Source organism: Meriones unguiculatus, chromosome 21, assembly GCF_030254825.1.
Source record: "Meriones unguiculatus strain TT.TT164.6M chromosome 21, Bangor_MerUng_6.1, whole genome shotgun sequence".
In the NCBI taxonomy this organism is placed as follows: Eukaryota; Metazoa; Chordata; class Mammalia; order Rodentia; family Muridae; genus Meriones; species Meriones unguiculatus.
In genome coordinates this window covers 58,534,576-58,547,352 of record NC_083368.1, presented here as the reverse complement: position 1 = coordinate 58,547,352, position 12,777 = coordinate 58,534,576, and the positions used below count along the sequence as shown (strand labels likewise).

Below are 12,777 nucleotides of genomic sequence, written 5' to 3'. Positions count from 1 at the left end.
GAGAAAAGGACCCAGAAGTGACAGAAGCTCCACAAACAAACAAACAAACAAAAAAAACCCCCCAAAAAACCCCACAAAAACAAAAACAAAAACAAAAACAACAGAGCCAATTAACTGAGGTCCAGAAGGGTTTGCTGAGACTGAAGCATCAAGCAAGAACCATGCATGAGCTGGACATAGGGCCCCTACAAAGATGTAGCAGATGGGTAGCTTAGGCTTCAAGTAGGTACTCTAATAAGGGAAGTGGAGACTACTGGACACAGACTCATTTGCTAGCTTTTAGATCAGTTTCCCCTGGAGGGACTGCCTTGACAGGCCACGGGAGAAGAGGACATGTTCAGTCCTGATACGACTTGATGAGATGGCGTGGATGGGAAAAGGAGCACACCTTTTCTGAGGAAAAGGGGCTACAAGGATGTAAAGTGAATTAAATAAACAAATGAAAAAAATTAATATTGAATGCTTCCAACATATTCCATTAAATATCTGCCTCTGTATTAAAATTTTTCATTCAAATGCACTTAAAAATAATTAGGGGTACTTATTCGGGGGTACTTTCAGACTGTAGTCCACTGGGAATGTCCAGGTCAGAGCGGTCAGCATACCTTGTGTAATTCATCATACACGAGCTGATGGGCAAACCTTGGACATGGTTCTTCTTCCTGAAGACTTTTACTCAGATTCTCTTTTGCAGCTTGATCATTCTTATAGACACAAGACCTGGAAGACACTGCTTTTAAGACACTGTCCTTCAGAGAATCAGCAGCAGCCATAGTGTTTATACAATTATAGCCAGTAAGTTAACTGCCAATGCCAGATTATCAACAGAAACACTGTTCACTTGTTCACATCCACGTGCAAAGTTAGGAACTCTCATAAAAGGACATGCATTTATGAAAACTCATTCTGACATTTCAAAATAGCTTCCTTCAGAACTACCTACCTTGTGGTGAGAAACAGGAACTAAACACAAACAACCTAATGTGAAGAGGTGTTTTACTATGTACTCACAGAACAAGACTGAAATACACTCTTGTTGGAAAACAATAGATTCCAGTTGCCAAGCATACTGCTGCAGAAAATGGAGCTGGTTCTTGGAAGTGTTTCTGTTCTGTAACTGCAGACAAGAGCTGGATCTTCTGCATATGTGTTTCTCAAGCAAAACGTATAGTGTCTGCTCAACCAGATGCTCTGGGACAAGTGTTGGCTTGGAAATGCTAAGTCAAACCTATCCCTTCACCAGCACTAGGGCACTAAGATGTTTACAGAACATTTCAATTTTTGTCTAGCTACTTGGTGGCAGAACCTAGACCAAAATAAGCTCTTTAAAGCCCCAGAACAGGAAGTACCAAAAAGTGAAGAGCAGAGTAAAATCCCACTCTTTTAATGTCACTGTGTACGTAAGTACTGATTTTAGCTATAACACTGATGTCTTTAAAGTACTGATAATTTTGGCCAGGTGGGCTGGCTCACACCTATAGTCCCAGATAGAAGCAAGGAAATCGTCTGTCTCAAAATATGTAACAAAAATTTAGCATTCTTGCAATATCACAAGTTAGCACAAGCCTCCTACTCTTTCATTTTTAAGTAAACCAACTCCATGAATGTATCACTAAGACTGCAGCACAGACAAGAGTCCTTACCAGCTATTCCTCACAATGTCATAAATCCAGAATGAATTTCTGACATTCTCTTCCCTCTTCTCTTTGTCTTTGCTAAGTCCAGATAAGACATGTATTTCATTCAGTTCTGGATCAATAGTTGCTCTCTGTGTGAATCCAGTCATTGGAACTAAAAATGGAAAGAATACATAAGATGGCAATATTTACAATAAACAGCACTAACTCATTGTATATCTTTATTTTGCTCTACATGCCCATGACTTATCTTTAGCACACCTCACAGCCTTTTGTATTAAATAATACACATTGTTTACATCCTTCTTGTTTTAGAATGTAATCGACATAAAGGTAGAGGTTGCTTTGTTCACTACCTGCTCTCAGTGTCAAAGGTAGAATATATACAAACATACACATACACAGGGAAGGGAAGGGAAGGGAAGGGAAGGGAAGGGAAGGGAAGGGAAGGGAAGGGAAGGGAAGGGAAGGGAAGGGAAGGGAAGGGAAGGGAAGGGAAGGGAAGGGAAGGGAAGGGAAGGGAAGGGAAGGGAAGGGAAGGGAAGGGAAGGGGAGGAGAAGAGAAACAGGCAGAGAGGGGGAGGGAGAGAGCATGCAAGTGAGTGTGTGCACAAGGCTGGGCATTAGAACAAGACTGAATAATTTTTAAAATGGAAAGGTAACCTACAGAATGGGAGTAAAGACGTACAAGTCATAACTCTAAAACACTTGTGTCTAGGGTAAATAATTTGTAACTCATTCTTAATCTTACAACAGGTAAAGCATTTCCAAGAATATTCGGAAGTGGCCCAAAGCACAGTTAATGGTACTTAACATCATTTGTCCTTAAGAAACACAAATAAAAACCATGATACAATGTCACTTTATGCAGGCAAGGTGACACACACCCTATAATCCTAGCACTCAGGAGGCTAAGGCAGAGGATCTAGAGTTTAAGACTAGGGTTCAAGAGAGTTGAAAGGCTGTCACCACCAGGATTAGCTTTTAGAGGTACTTGATACACTCACTAATACATTATTTTTCCTGGCAGCATCTTGCCCTTGCTGGGCATGGTAAGCCCAGCACTCAGGGAGGCAGAGGCAGGCAGATCTCTGTGAGTTTAAGGCCAGCCTGGTCTACAAAGTGAGTCCAGAACAGCCAAAGCTACACAGAGAAACCCTGTATAAAAACAAAACAAAACAAAACAAAAATCTTGCCCTCCTTTGATCCCAAGGTCAACAGAATGTTTGTACTCTATCAGATTGCCATTGGTCATATTTGTGGTTATTTACTTATGAATAGTACTCAGCTCTCCTGATGTCTATATTATACTTTTCTTATAAAGTTACATGTTTAAGAACAATGAGACAATTCCATGTGTGTTTTCTAAAAGGCCTATAGAACATTTAACATATGCTTCTGATTGTAGTCTTCATTTGGGAAAATTACTGGAATATGAGAGTTCTAGCTAAAAGGCCATTGTGTTTGCTTTCAATTCTTAGTTCATATACTTTGCTTTTGACCTCACATGTTGCTGAGTTTGTTGATTTCTTTTGAGACAGCTACAATCTTCTAGTATCTGCTCATGCTGGTCTGTGAGAAGGTAATACTTTTCAGGGAGTGAGCAACATATTCCTTCGGATGGGGTAAAGGTGAGAATTCAGAGGCCCAGGATAAGTGAGTTTATAGGAAAGAGGGGAAGAAAAATAAAGGAGTGAAGCCTAGGAAATGTAATTACCACAACCCCAGACAAGGACTCTATACTTTAAAACCCTTTGGGGATAAATAGAAGGTAGTCACTGGAAGAGTAGAAGAGATAAACTCAAATGCCAGCAAACTCCTGCTTTCATCAACTCTAAGCACATCCAAGAGTTCCTGCTGTGGTGGTCTGAATGAGAAAGGCCCCATAGGCTCCTATGTTTGAATACTTCATTCCCAGCGGGCAGAATGCTTTGGGAATGGCCTTCTTGAAAGAAGTGTGTTACTGTGGGTAGCCATCTTCCCCAGTGCCTCTCTGTCTTTTATTTCTATTTGTGGATCAAGATATAAGCTCTCAGCTACTGCTTCAGTGCCATGGTTAGCTGCCAGCTTCTGCCATGTTCCCTGCTATGATGGCCATGCGGTCTAACCCTCTGGGAATATGAGCCCCAAATTAAACTCTGTTATAAGTTGCCTTGGTCATGATGTTTTGTCAAGGCAAGACACAGTAACTAAACCATCTGTGCTGTATAATGCTGCTCTTTGGATTTTGACAAGAATGGGCTACTGCTATGTGCTTCTAAAAGGAAGGGCTAAGAATTAATAATTCAAAGTAGTTCAGAGAGAGAGAGAGCCTTCTGGCCACTTAGACTGAGTTCTTAGATTCCACTTGCCTCTCATTTTTAGTTCTCCTAGGTTGAGTTTGGGTAAATTAGCAGACTGTACTAGTTTATTTACTTTGTTAATAATATTTTATACTATAACATCTTACATTGTTTCAATCTTGCTTCATTAAATATATGTAACACTTATAATAATAAAACTAAAAACTGGATTGGATAAAAATAAAAAGAGCAATGGTTGAAGATTTTATAGTATTTGACACACAGAAACATTAATAAAGAACAGCAACTTTGCTAAAAGCAATATATTGTCTCTAACTGGGGATGTCAATAGTTAAAAAACTTGTTCTATGATTTCAAACAACACAATGTAAAACTCAGATTGCAGTTTTAATTAAATAACCTACATGAGTGAAGCACAAACATGTAATTATATATTCATTTCATCTCAAATTACAGTAATTACCTAAAATACAAAAGCTTCAAACAAAACAGCTAATAAACATTGGAATGGCTTAATACATTATAAAATATCTACATAATTGGTAAAATTCAACCCCCAGCTCTGCATACACTAGGTGCTGTGGTGCACACATGTAATGCAAGGCAATGCAGTCAGGCTGTCTAGAAACAAAAGTTTCTTATCTGAATTAGGTCTCATCAAAATCAGATCAACTCACAGTCTTTGTCTTCTCCATTCATTAAAAGAGCTGTACAAAGACAGAGCCCATATTCATAATTGTATTCCTACTGCCTACCTTGTCCTTTGGCACCTGGTAAGTGACCAAAAACCATCTACATATTAAATTAAATTAGGCCTATGGTTCTACCCTTCATAAGCAATACAGCAGAAAATGGGTTGGAAAGAGATGAGGTATATGGGGAGAAGACTAAATATAAATGGCAAACGGGTGAGAGAGCACAAACCAGTACAGAGTAAAGCGGCAACAGGCATAGAGACATGCTGTAAAAACTGAGGTGACTTAGCTGGGCACAGTGATACATACCTCAGGGAGGCAGAGGCAGGTGGATCTCTGTGAATTTGAGGCCAGCCTAATCCACAAAGCAAGACCAGGACAGCCAGGGCTACACAGAGAAACCCTATCCCAAAAACAAACAAACAAACAAACAAACAAACAAACAAACCAGAGGTGACTTGATAGCTGCTGGATGAAACAATGTTACCTGAGGGTAGTGATGATATCTTCTGGAGAAAACTAAGATACCCAGCAATACCAAACTAGAGAGTTAAATCGCCTCCATTAACAAAGAGACTGCACAGGAGTCTACCACAGAGGGCCTCTGAAAGACTCTACCTAGCAGTATATCAAAGCAGATGCTGAGACTCATAACCAAACCTTGGGCAGAGTGCAGGGCATCATATGAAAGAAGGGGGAGTTAGTAAGAACTGGAGAGGACAGGAGCTCCACAATGACTAAATATATCAGGGCACAGGGGTCTTTTATGAGACTGTTTCTCCAACCAAGGACCATATATGGATATAACCTAGAACTCCTGTTCAAATCCAGTGAATCTCACTCTTCACTGGAACACGAACTTTCTGAGTCAGCTTATTCCCTGGGACCACATGTGGATTCTCTGTCTAAAACAATCCTTGGTAAATGGAAGATAATGAACAAGTTGAGGAAAGAGGGTCTAAAAAAACCTTTAAAAAAAAAAAAACCTTAAATTCTGGCAAACATTCAACAAATACTATTAATGAATAATTTCCTGTAAACCAAATAAAAACTAAACAATGCAGAGCAAAAAGTGTAATTCAGATTTTGGAAGAGATCACAACAGCAATAACTAGTGAATGAGACATCTTGACTTTCTGTTATTTTAAGTTCACTGCAATACAAGTATGAAAAAGAAAAATCACAAAAAATGTCTATATGAAATTTAAAATATGAAGCCAGGCTTAGTGGCTCACACCTGTAATCCCAGCACTCTGGGAGGCTGAGACAGGCAGATCTCTGAGTTCAAGGCCAACCTGATCTACAAAGTAAGTCGAGGACAGCCAAGATTACACAGAGAAACCCTGTCTCAAAAAAAAAGAAAAAATTTTTTTTTAATTTAAATATAAAAAAAAATTTGGTTCAAATACTCTTTTAAAAGATTAGGAGAAGATGCATCAAAATATTAATAGACTATCTCTGTTGGTTTCCCAAAGTGAGGGGAACAAGGACTATTTCTAACAGGAACTCAATGACTGGCTCTTTGGTCTCCCCACCCCTGAAGGGAGGAGCAGTCCTGTTAGGCCACAGAGGAGGGCTTTGCAGCCAGTCCTGAAGATACCTGATAAAACAGGATCAGATGAATGGGGAGGAGGTCCCCCCCATCAGTGGACTTGGAAAGGGGCACGGTGGAGATGAGGGAGGGAGGGAGGGACTGGGAGGGAATGAGGGATCGGGACACGGCTGGGATACAGAGTTAATAAAATGTAACTGATAAAAAAAATAAAAATAAAAAAAAAATAGACTATTTCTGAACGGTTGGATTGTTTCGTATCATTCTGGTTTTTTGGCTTTGGCTTTTTGTTGTTGTTTTAGATTCTCTGCCATGAGATGATTATTTTTCTAGTTACAACAAAATGTGCACAAAAGAACTGTCACAACTTTGCTAGTTATAATTTAAAAAATATCAGTGTTGTAAATAACTACATAATTGTTACTAATTTAAATGTTTTCAAATTATAGCCATTAAATTTATTCCAAAAAATATTTTTTAAAGTAGCTTTCTTCCATTATTACTGTTTGATACTTTTTTCTTTTAGTCTTGGGAAGTGTTTCTAAACAGTGAAAAGAAAATCTTTTCCCTCAAACTCTTTCAGGTCTATCACCACATAGGTGTATTATGCTTCATGTATCATTTAACCATACCAGAATTGCACCATTAATAAAGGATAATCTGGCATACAGCAGGGTCTAAATGAAAACAGCTGCTGGGGCTGGCATGAAGCTTAGGGCCTGAGCACAAGCATGGATTCAATTAATAGCACGTCATCAGCATTCAAAACATTCAAAAAAGTAAGAAATGACATCACCAAAAATACATGAAGTTATTACTGTGTATCAAAATTCTATTTAGTAGCTCTAATACAAACACTTTGAGAAAATATAACGGTTCCTATTTCAGAAGTATCACCTCTCATAAACTGAGAAAACATACTATAGCTTTCAACTATCTGTCCTATCAGCTACCACCCTTGAAGATTTTACAGGGAGAGTTTAATTCTACCTCCTACAACCCTCCCGAACACTCTGTCCTAGGGGATGCCAGGGAAATCTAGAATAACTCTTACAAGCCAGAGGTAATATATCAAATGATGTATCTCTCCACTATCCTATTATAGTGAGTATAGTATATAGTGAGTATAGTGAGTATCCTATTATAGTCAGAAAATAAGTGAGTAAACTTATGGATGATTTAGTAAAGGAAAGTGATAGTATCAGCTAACTAAAGCTTGAATTTCTGAATCACAAGCTGAGGCTGCTGCTCCACTATCACCAAATGACTTTCTGTCACAGTAAAGTCTGATTACATGCACACTATCATCCCACTAAATTTTAATTTGTTTTCTTGCTAAGGTGACTGTAGTTTTTGTATTATATTGCTTTAAAAAGTGGGACCCACTACAGGGCCAAGAAACTCACTGCGATGATACCTTTTTTTTCTTAAAATTCTGTGCCCCCCCCATCATGTTCCTATCCCAAATCTTTTATATCACATGCTCCCTGTATATTAGTGTTTTTTATTACAAATACTCAAATGTATCTTTTAAGTCTACTTTGATCTGGAACCTCTGTGCCTTGCTGGTCCTGCTCATTGGGCCACATCCTGGGAATCCCTTTGTTTTCCTATGCTGAATTTTTCTCCTGGCTTCTGTGTTTTCTCTTTTGCTACTTTTATTGCTTTTCAGTATATGTGGTAAAGTATCTTCCTAAAAAATAGTATATCAAAGTTCTATCATTTTCATATCTTCAGACAACAGCTGTTTCCAAACTGTTTTCCCTCATACCTAAACACCTGTCTACCCAAATTCTTTTACAGTTCTAGCCAATGAAATCTAAGTAGAATCCCACTGGGAGCTGTGAGGACAAATTTTGCATTCCCTGGACAATACCCCTTGAAGGAAAGGAACATGTTTGAAGTGCTGAATGGAACTCGTCTCCAGGTAGCTAACACCTTTTATTAAGCAGCGTACAGCAGAAGAGCAAACCTGGGCCTTGGAGACACCACTGAATTGCTGCATCAGTCCCAGGTGTCTACTCGGGGTTCCTTGTTCTTAGATGACTCTGTGGCTCTTTAAACTGTTGTTCTATGGGGCAATTCTAGGAGGCAAACACAGATTTACCTAGTAGACCTAAAAATATTTCTTCTCTTTTTTTTTCCTCACTATTTTGGCTAAGAAAAAATTTCCAGTTTAGTAATTTTTCTAGCATTTTTTTAGTAGCTCCTCTTCTTTATCTGGTACCTAACACCACTGAGAGTTTCTGTATCATGTCTTGTTTTTTTGAGTGCACATCATTTTGTTCTAGAAGCATTTGGGATGTCCTTTTTCTGCCAGAGTATAAAAATATACTACAATACATAATGATTTGCCTTAATGGCAGGAGGACTTTTTGGTTTTTGGAAATTTTAACCTATTATTTTTTGTAGAGGGCCATTTATATAATCTGAAGATCGGTGTTTTGAGTTTGAGGAAATTTTCAAGTATTTCTACTTCCTGCATTTATTTTGTTCTTTACTGTTAGAAAAGCTCTAGGGATGTAGGCCTGTAGCCCTGGCCACTGATGCAGAGACAAGGCTGTTAAGACTGGCTATCTTACTGGTGGTCATGAAGGAGAGACCACAGGAAATAATCCTCTAGCTTGAACTCCAGTTAAAAATGTATTTTGTAAAAGCAACATTAATAAGAGGATCTTTTCTTGTATGTGGCAGCTAAAATGAAAAGCAAGCTGATCTAATTTCTGACCCCAGTAACAAACTGGGACTTGATCAAATCTACTCTTTTGGATATAGTTTTCACAGGTAAAACAATTACTGTGTTGGTTAAATGTTAATTATCAAAACCAGACTTTTAAAAACTGTTAAGTACTGTGTATTACCAATCATACCAGAACAGTGTACATGAGCCCTGTAAACAACTACCTTATTGCTAGGAGCTGACCTACAGAGATAAGCTCGCATCCTTACATGGTACAACTGACTTCCTTACAACAGTCATACTCTACTTTGCTGGTATTTCACCTATAGTTCACTATGGTGAAAACAAGTAGACAGCATCAGCAAATGCAGACTACTTTTTTAGATGTTTTTTTGCAAAACCCATCCCCCAGGAAACACAGACACACGTTTACTCAGAAATTCATATATTATAGTGAAAGAAATAATAGTAAATCACGTTTTTGTTTGTTTGCTTTTCAGGAGAGGGTTTCTCTATGTAAACCTGACTGTCCTAGAACTCTCTGTAGACTAGGCTGGTCTTGAATTCATAGAAATCTGCCTGCCTCTGCCTCCCAAGTACTGGGATTAAAGATGTATGCCACCACCACCTAGCTTAAATCACCTATTTTAAACAGATGAAATTAGATAGTTGTATTCCTTTTATTCAGAATTATTTCAATTAAAGGAGTAAAGAAAGTTTGAAGGATGGTTAGAAAGAGAAGAAAATGGACATTAGTTTTCTATAAAAAGCAGTTACAGCATAAGAAATATTCTTACCCATTCCAGAGTCTTTCTTGGTGCCATCTGAAATTATGTCCACATGATCAGAGTCCACATCATAACTAAAGAAATCATTCAAATAGGTCTTAGATCGCTGACCGCCAAATACATATAAGCAACGGTTTTTCTAAAAAAAAAAAAAAAAAGAGAGAGAGAGAGAGAATAGAGTTGTCACTTCCAATGAAGAATTGAAATGGCCCTTCACACTTACATCTCTAGAGCAGTAGTTTCAGGAGAGAGGCCCACACAACATTACTTTGCTGGAGTATAGAGCAAAGAGGCAGCTCTCTCCAAATATCACTGCTAACACACCCTACTAAAGTAGAATAGCAAGGTTGCTGCCTTTTGTTTGACTGAGAGTAAGCAAGCAAAAAATGTGTTTGGATAAACCAAAACATAATAAAGGATAGCCACCCACAAGGAAGAAATAGAACTCCTTAGCCCTGAAATAAAAGCCAGAGCTCTCTAAAAGTGCCTTGACTTATAGTTTTATTTTACAGCTATATACATGTTTCATGAGTATATTAAATTTACAAAAGATATAAAAAATTAAAATCTATCTGTATATAAAGCTATGACTTTATGTATACACAGAATTCTTACCACACTCAAAAGTATTGTACTGATTTTTAATTCAGTTTTTTGTTCATACAGTCTAAGTCCTAAATTAAAATTTTACCCCAAAGCAACTTTAATTTTAGAAACACTAGTGATTTTGTTGTCAGCTTTGACAGTTGAAAAAGATTCACAAATGAAACAAGTAATGTAATACACATGAAATAAGATTTTTAACCTTAAAAGATATACAAGTAAAAAAATAAAAGTCACTAAGTTAAAAAAAACAAAACAAAACTCAGATTTATCAGTGAGAACTCATGATTTGTCCTTTCTTTTACCAAAAAATAAATGTGTATATATGGGTAAAGACGCTATTACTGACCAAAGACAGATTTTAAATAAATGAAAAAAAACAACAACAACAACAACAAAATCAATACCATTTAATTTAAAATATCATGCATATATAAAAAAAATTCACGAGCTCTAATTACAATGTTTTTACAATCTCAGAGGTTAACTTTGGAGCCTGAATTAATTAACAAAACAATCAGACACCATCCATTCACTTATTTTATTTATTTGAGACAGAGTCTTACTACATAGCTCTAGCTGACCTGGAACTTACTATGTAGGCCAGGATGGCCTAGAACTGACTGAGATTCCCAGTGCCTCTGTTCACATTAAAGGCAAACACTACCATCCTGATGTAGAAATTGGGTGGCCCCAAAGTTCCTTAGGATTTGCACATATCATATACATATATTCTTATGAACTTTACATCATCTCTACATTACTTTTAATACCTAATATAGTATTAAATATAGGACATGAGAACAGTGGTTTAGTAAATAAAGATTTTTTTTTAAGTCTACATATGTTCAGTAGGGACAAAAAATTTTTTAAATAATATTTTCAATCCATGGTTGCTTGACTCTGTGGATGCATAGCCCACAAATGTAAAAGGCCTGCTAAATAAGGATAACCTAGCTAGAGTCTTCCTGAAAATACTCCCGACACAATAAAATGTAATAAGCCCTAAAAATGACAGGGAATGAAGTTAAAGTAGGAAAACTATATTAAAAATATACAGACCATTTACTGATAAAGCAGATCTATACACATAAATTCACTGTTATACCTTTTGTACTTCATATAAAGAATATTTTAAAACATGCATGTTAAGTAAAATATGTTCTAATGCTTTGATCACAAAAAGGATTTCATTACATGCTTCTAAAAGTTAAGGAAATGTCTTTGTTAGTTTTGTCAATAAAGTCTTGTTCTAATTCTATAAAATCACGTTGTACTTAATTGAGAGCAGCAACAGGGAACATATTTCAAAATTATCTTTTTAATTACTAAGAAAGGTCTACAAATAATTGAGTCCTTAAAAAGAGCTAACTATACATTAACTAGGTAACCAGTAAAGTCAATTATAAAGGCATCTGGCTTTATCTTCAGGTTATAATCATCTACGAGTTTCTAAGTTGATGGAAATGACTAAAGAACAGTTTGCTAGTTGTTCTATTTTCTCTGTCACTGCTGTATTAATCATTTATTTCTAGCAAAAAGTGTTGCTTTCTTACTCTTTCCTGTAAAGATACACATGACAAAATAATACAATACACAGAAGACTCTTACTGAATGGAACAACATGCAGTGTCCAATTCGAGATTGGATGTCCTCAGGGCCAGCATTACAGGAGTCCTCTCGAAGAAGTTTCCAGGTTTGACACTGACAGTTGAATGCAAACAACCCACTGAATTGTGGTTCACTGGCTCTGCTGTCATCTACGCTGCCATTACATGTCAAAATTCTACCACCAAAGGTGTAGATCATATGCTTTTCTGAGTCCATACACATCTATGAGAACAAGGCAAAAGATTGAACAGTTTTAGTTTGTTCCTATCATATGTACTAAATGAAATCAGTAAGTATGATTTCACATTCTCAAAGAAACCTTGGACTTTGCTCTTAATGATGCTAAGTACATCTCTTAATTATAATACCTTTTCAATTTTCATTTATCCCAATCAAAATGAATATACTGAGTGAAGAAACTTTTGTTTTCTTGATGCTATATTATACAGTTTTTTTAAACCGAAGTCAACAATTATCCATGATATGCTAGTTTTTACCAAGAATGTATATGATCATAACTCTATGGATGACTCTTGATCAAATGCTCCTCTTCATCCTCCTTAGAAAAAAATCTTATCTTTTAGTTCTAGGAAAACCATTTTATTAATAATGTTATGTTTTTAACAAGAGAGTAGATATTCAACATACAAATTACAGGGTGCAGCCCAATTAACTTCTACACATAATTTACAAAACTCTTCAAATTATGTTATCAATAATGAAGCAAGCCAGATGGTGGAGGTGCACCTCTTTAATCCCAGGATCCTCAGGAGGCAAAGCCAGGCAAGGGAGATCTTTGAGTTTGAGGTCAGCCTGGTCTACAGAGTGAGTTCTAGGGACAACCAGGGCTACACAGAGAAACCTTGTCTGGGAAAACAAAACAAAACAAAACAAAACAAAAAAACAAA

General features: G+C 36.9%; 1 protein-coding gene across 18 annotated transcripts in view; it reads right to left on the bottom strand.

Moving 5' to 3' along the window:
• Mkln1 (muskelin 1) overlaps nt 1-12,777 on the bottom strand; it is a 284,064-nt gene that overhangs the window by 21,371 nt on the left and 249,916 nt on the right. For all 18 annotated transcript variants that reach the window (XM_060374098.1, XM_060374106.1, XM_060374099.1 and 15 more), the window contains 4 exons: nt 11,870-12,091; nt 9,665-9,794; nt 1,644-1,791; nt 606-720 (listed from right to left, as the gene is read on the bottom strand). In XM_060374098.1, the coding sequence (XP_060230081.1) occupies nt 606-720; nt 1,644-1,791; nt 9,665-9,794; nt 11,870-12,091 (615 nt within the window). The remainder of the gene's footprint in view (nt 1-605; nt 721-1,643; nt 1,792-9,664; nt 9,795-11,869; nt 12,092-12,777) is intronic.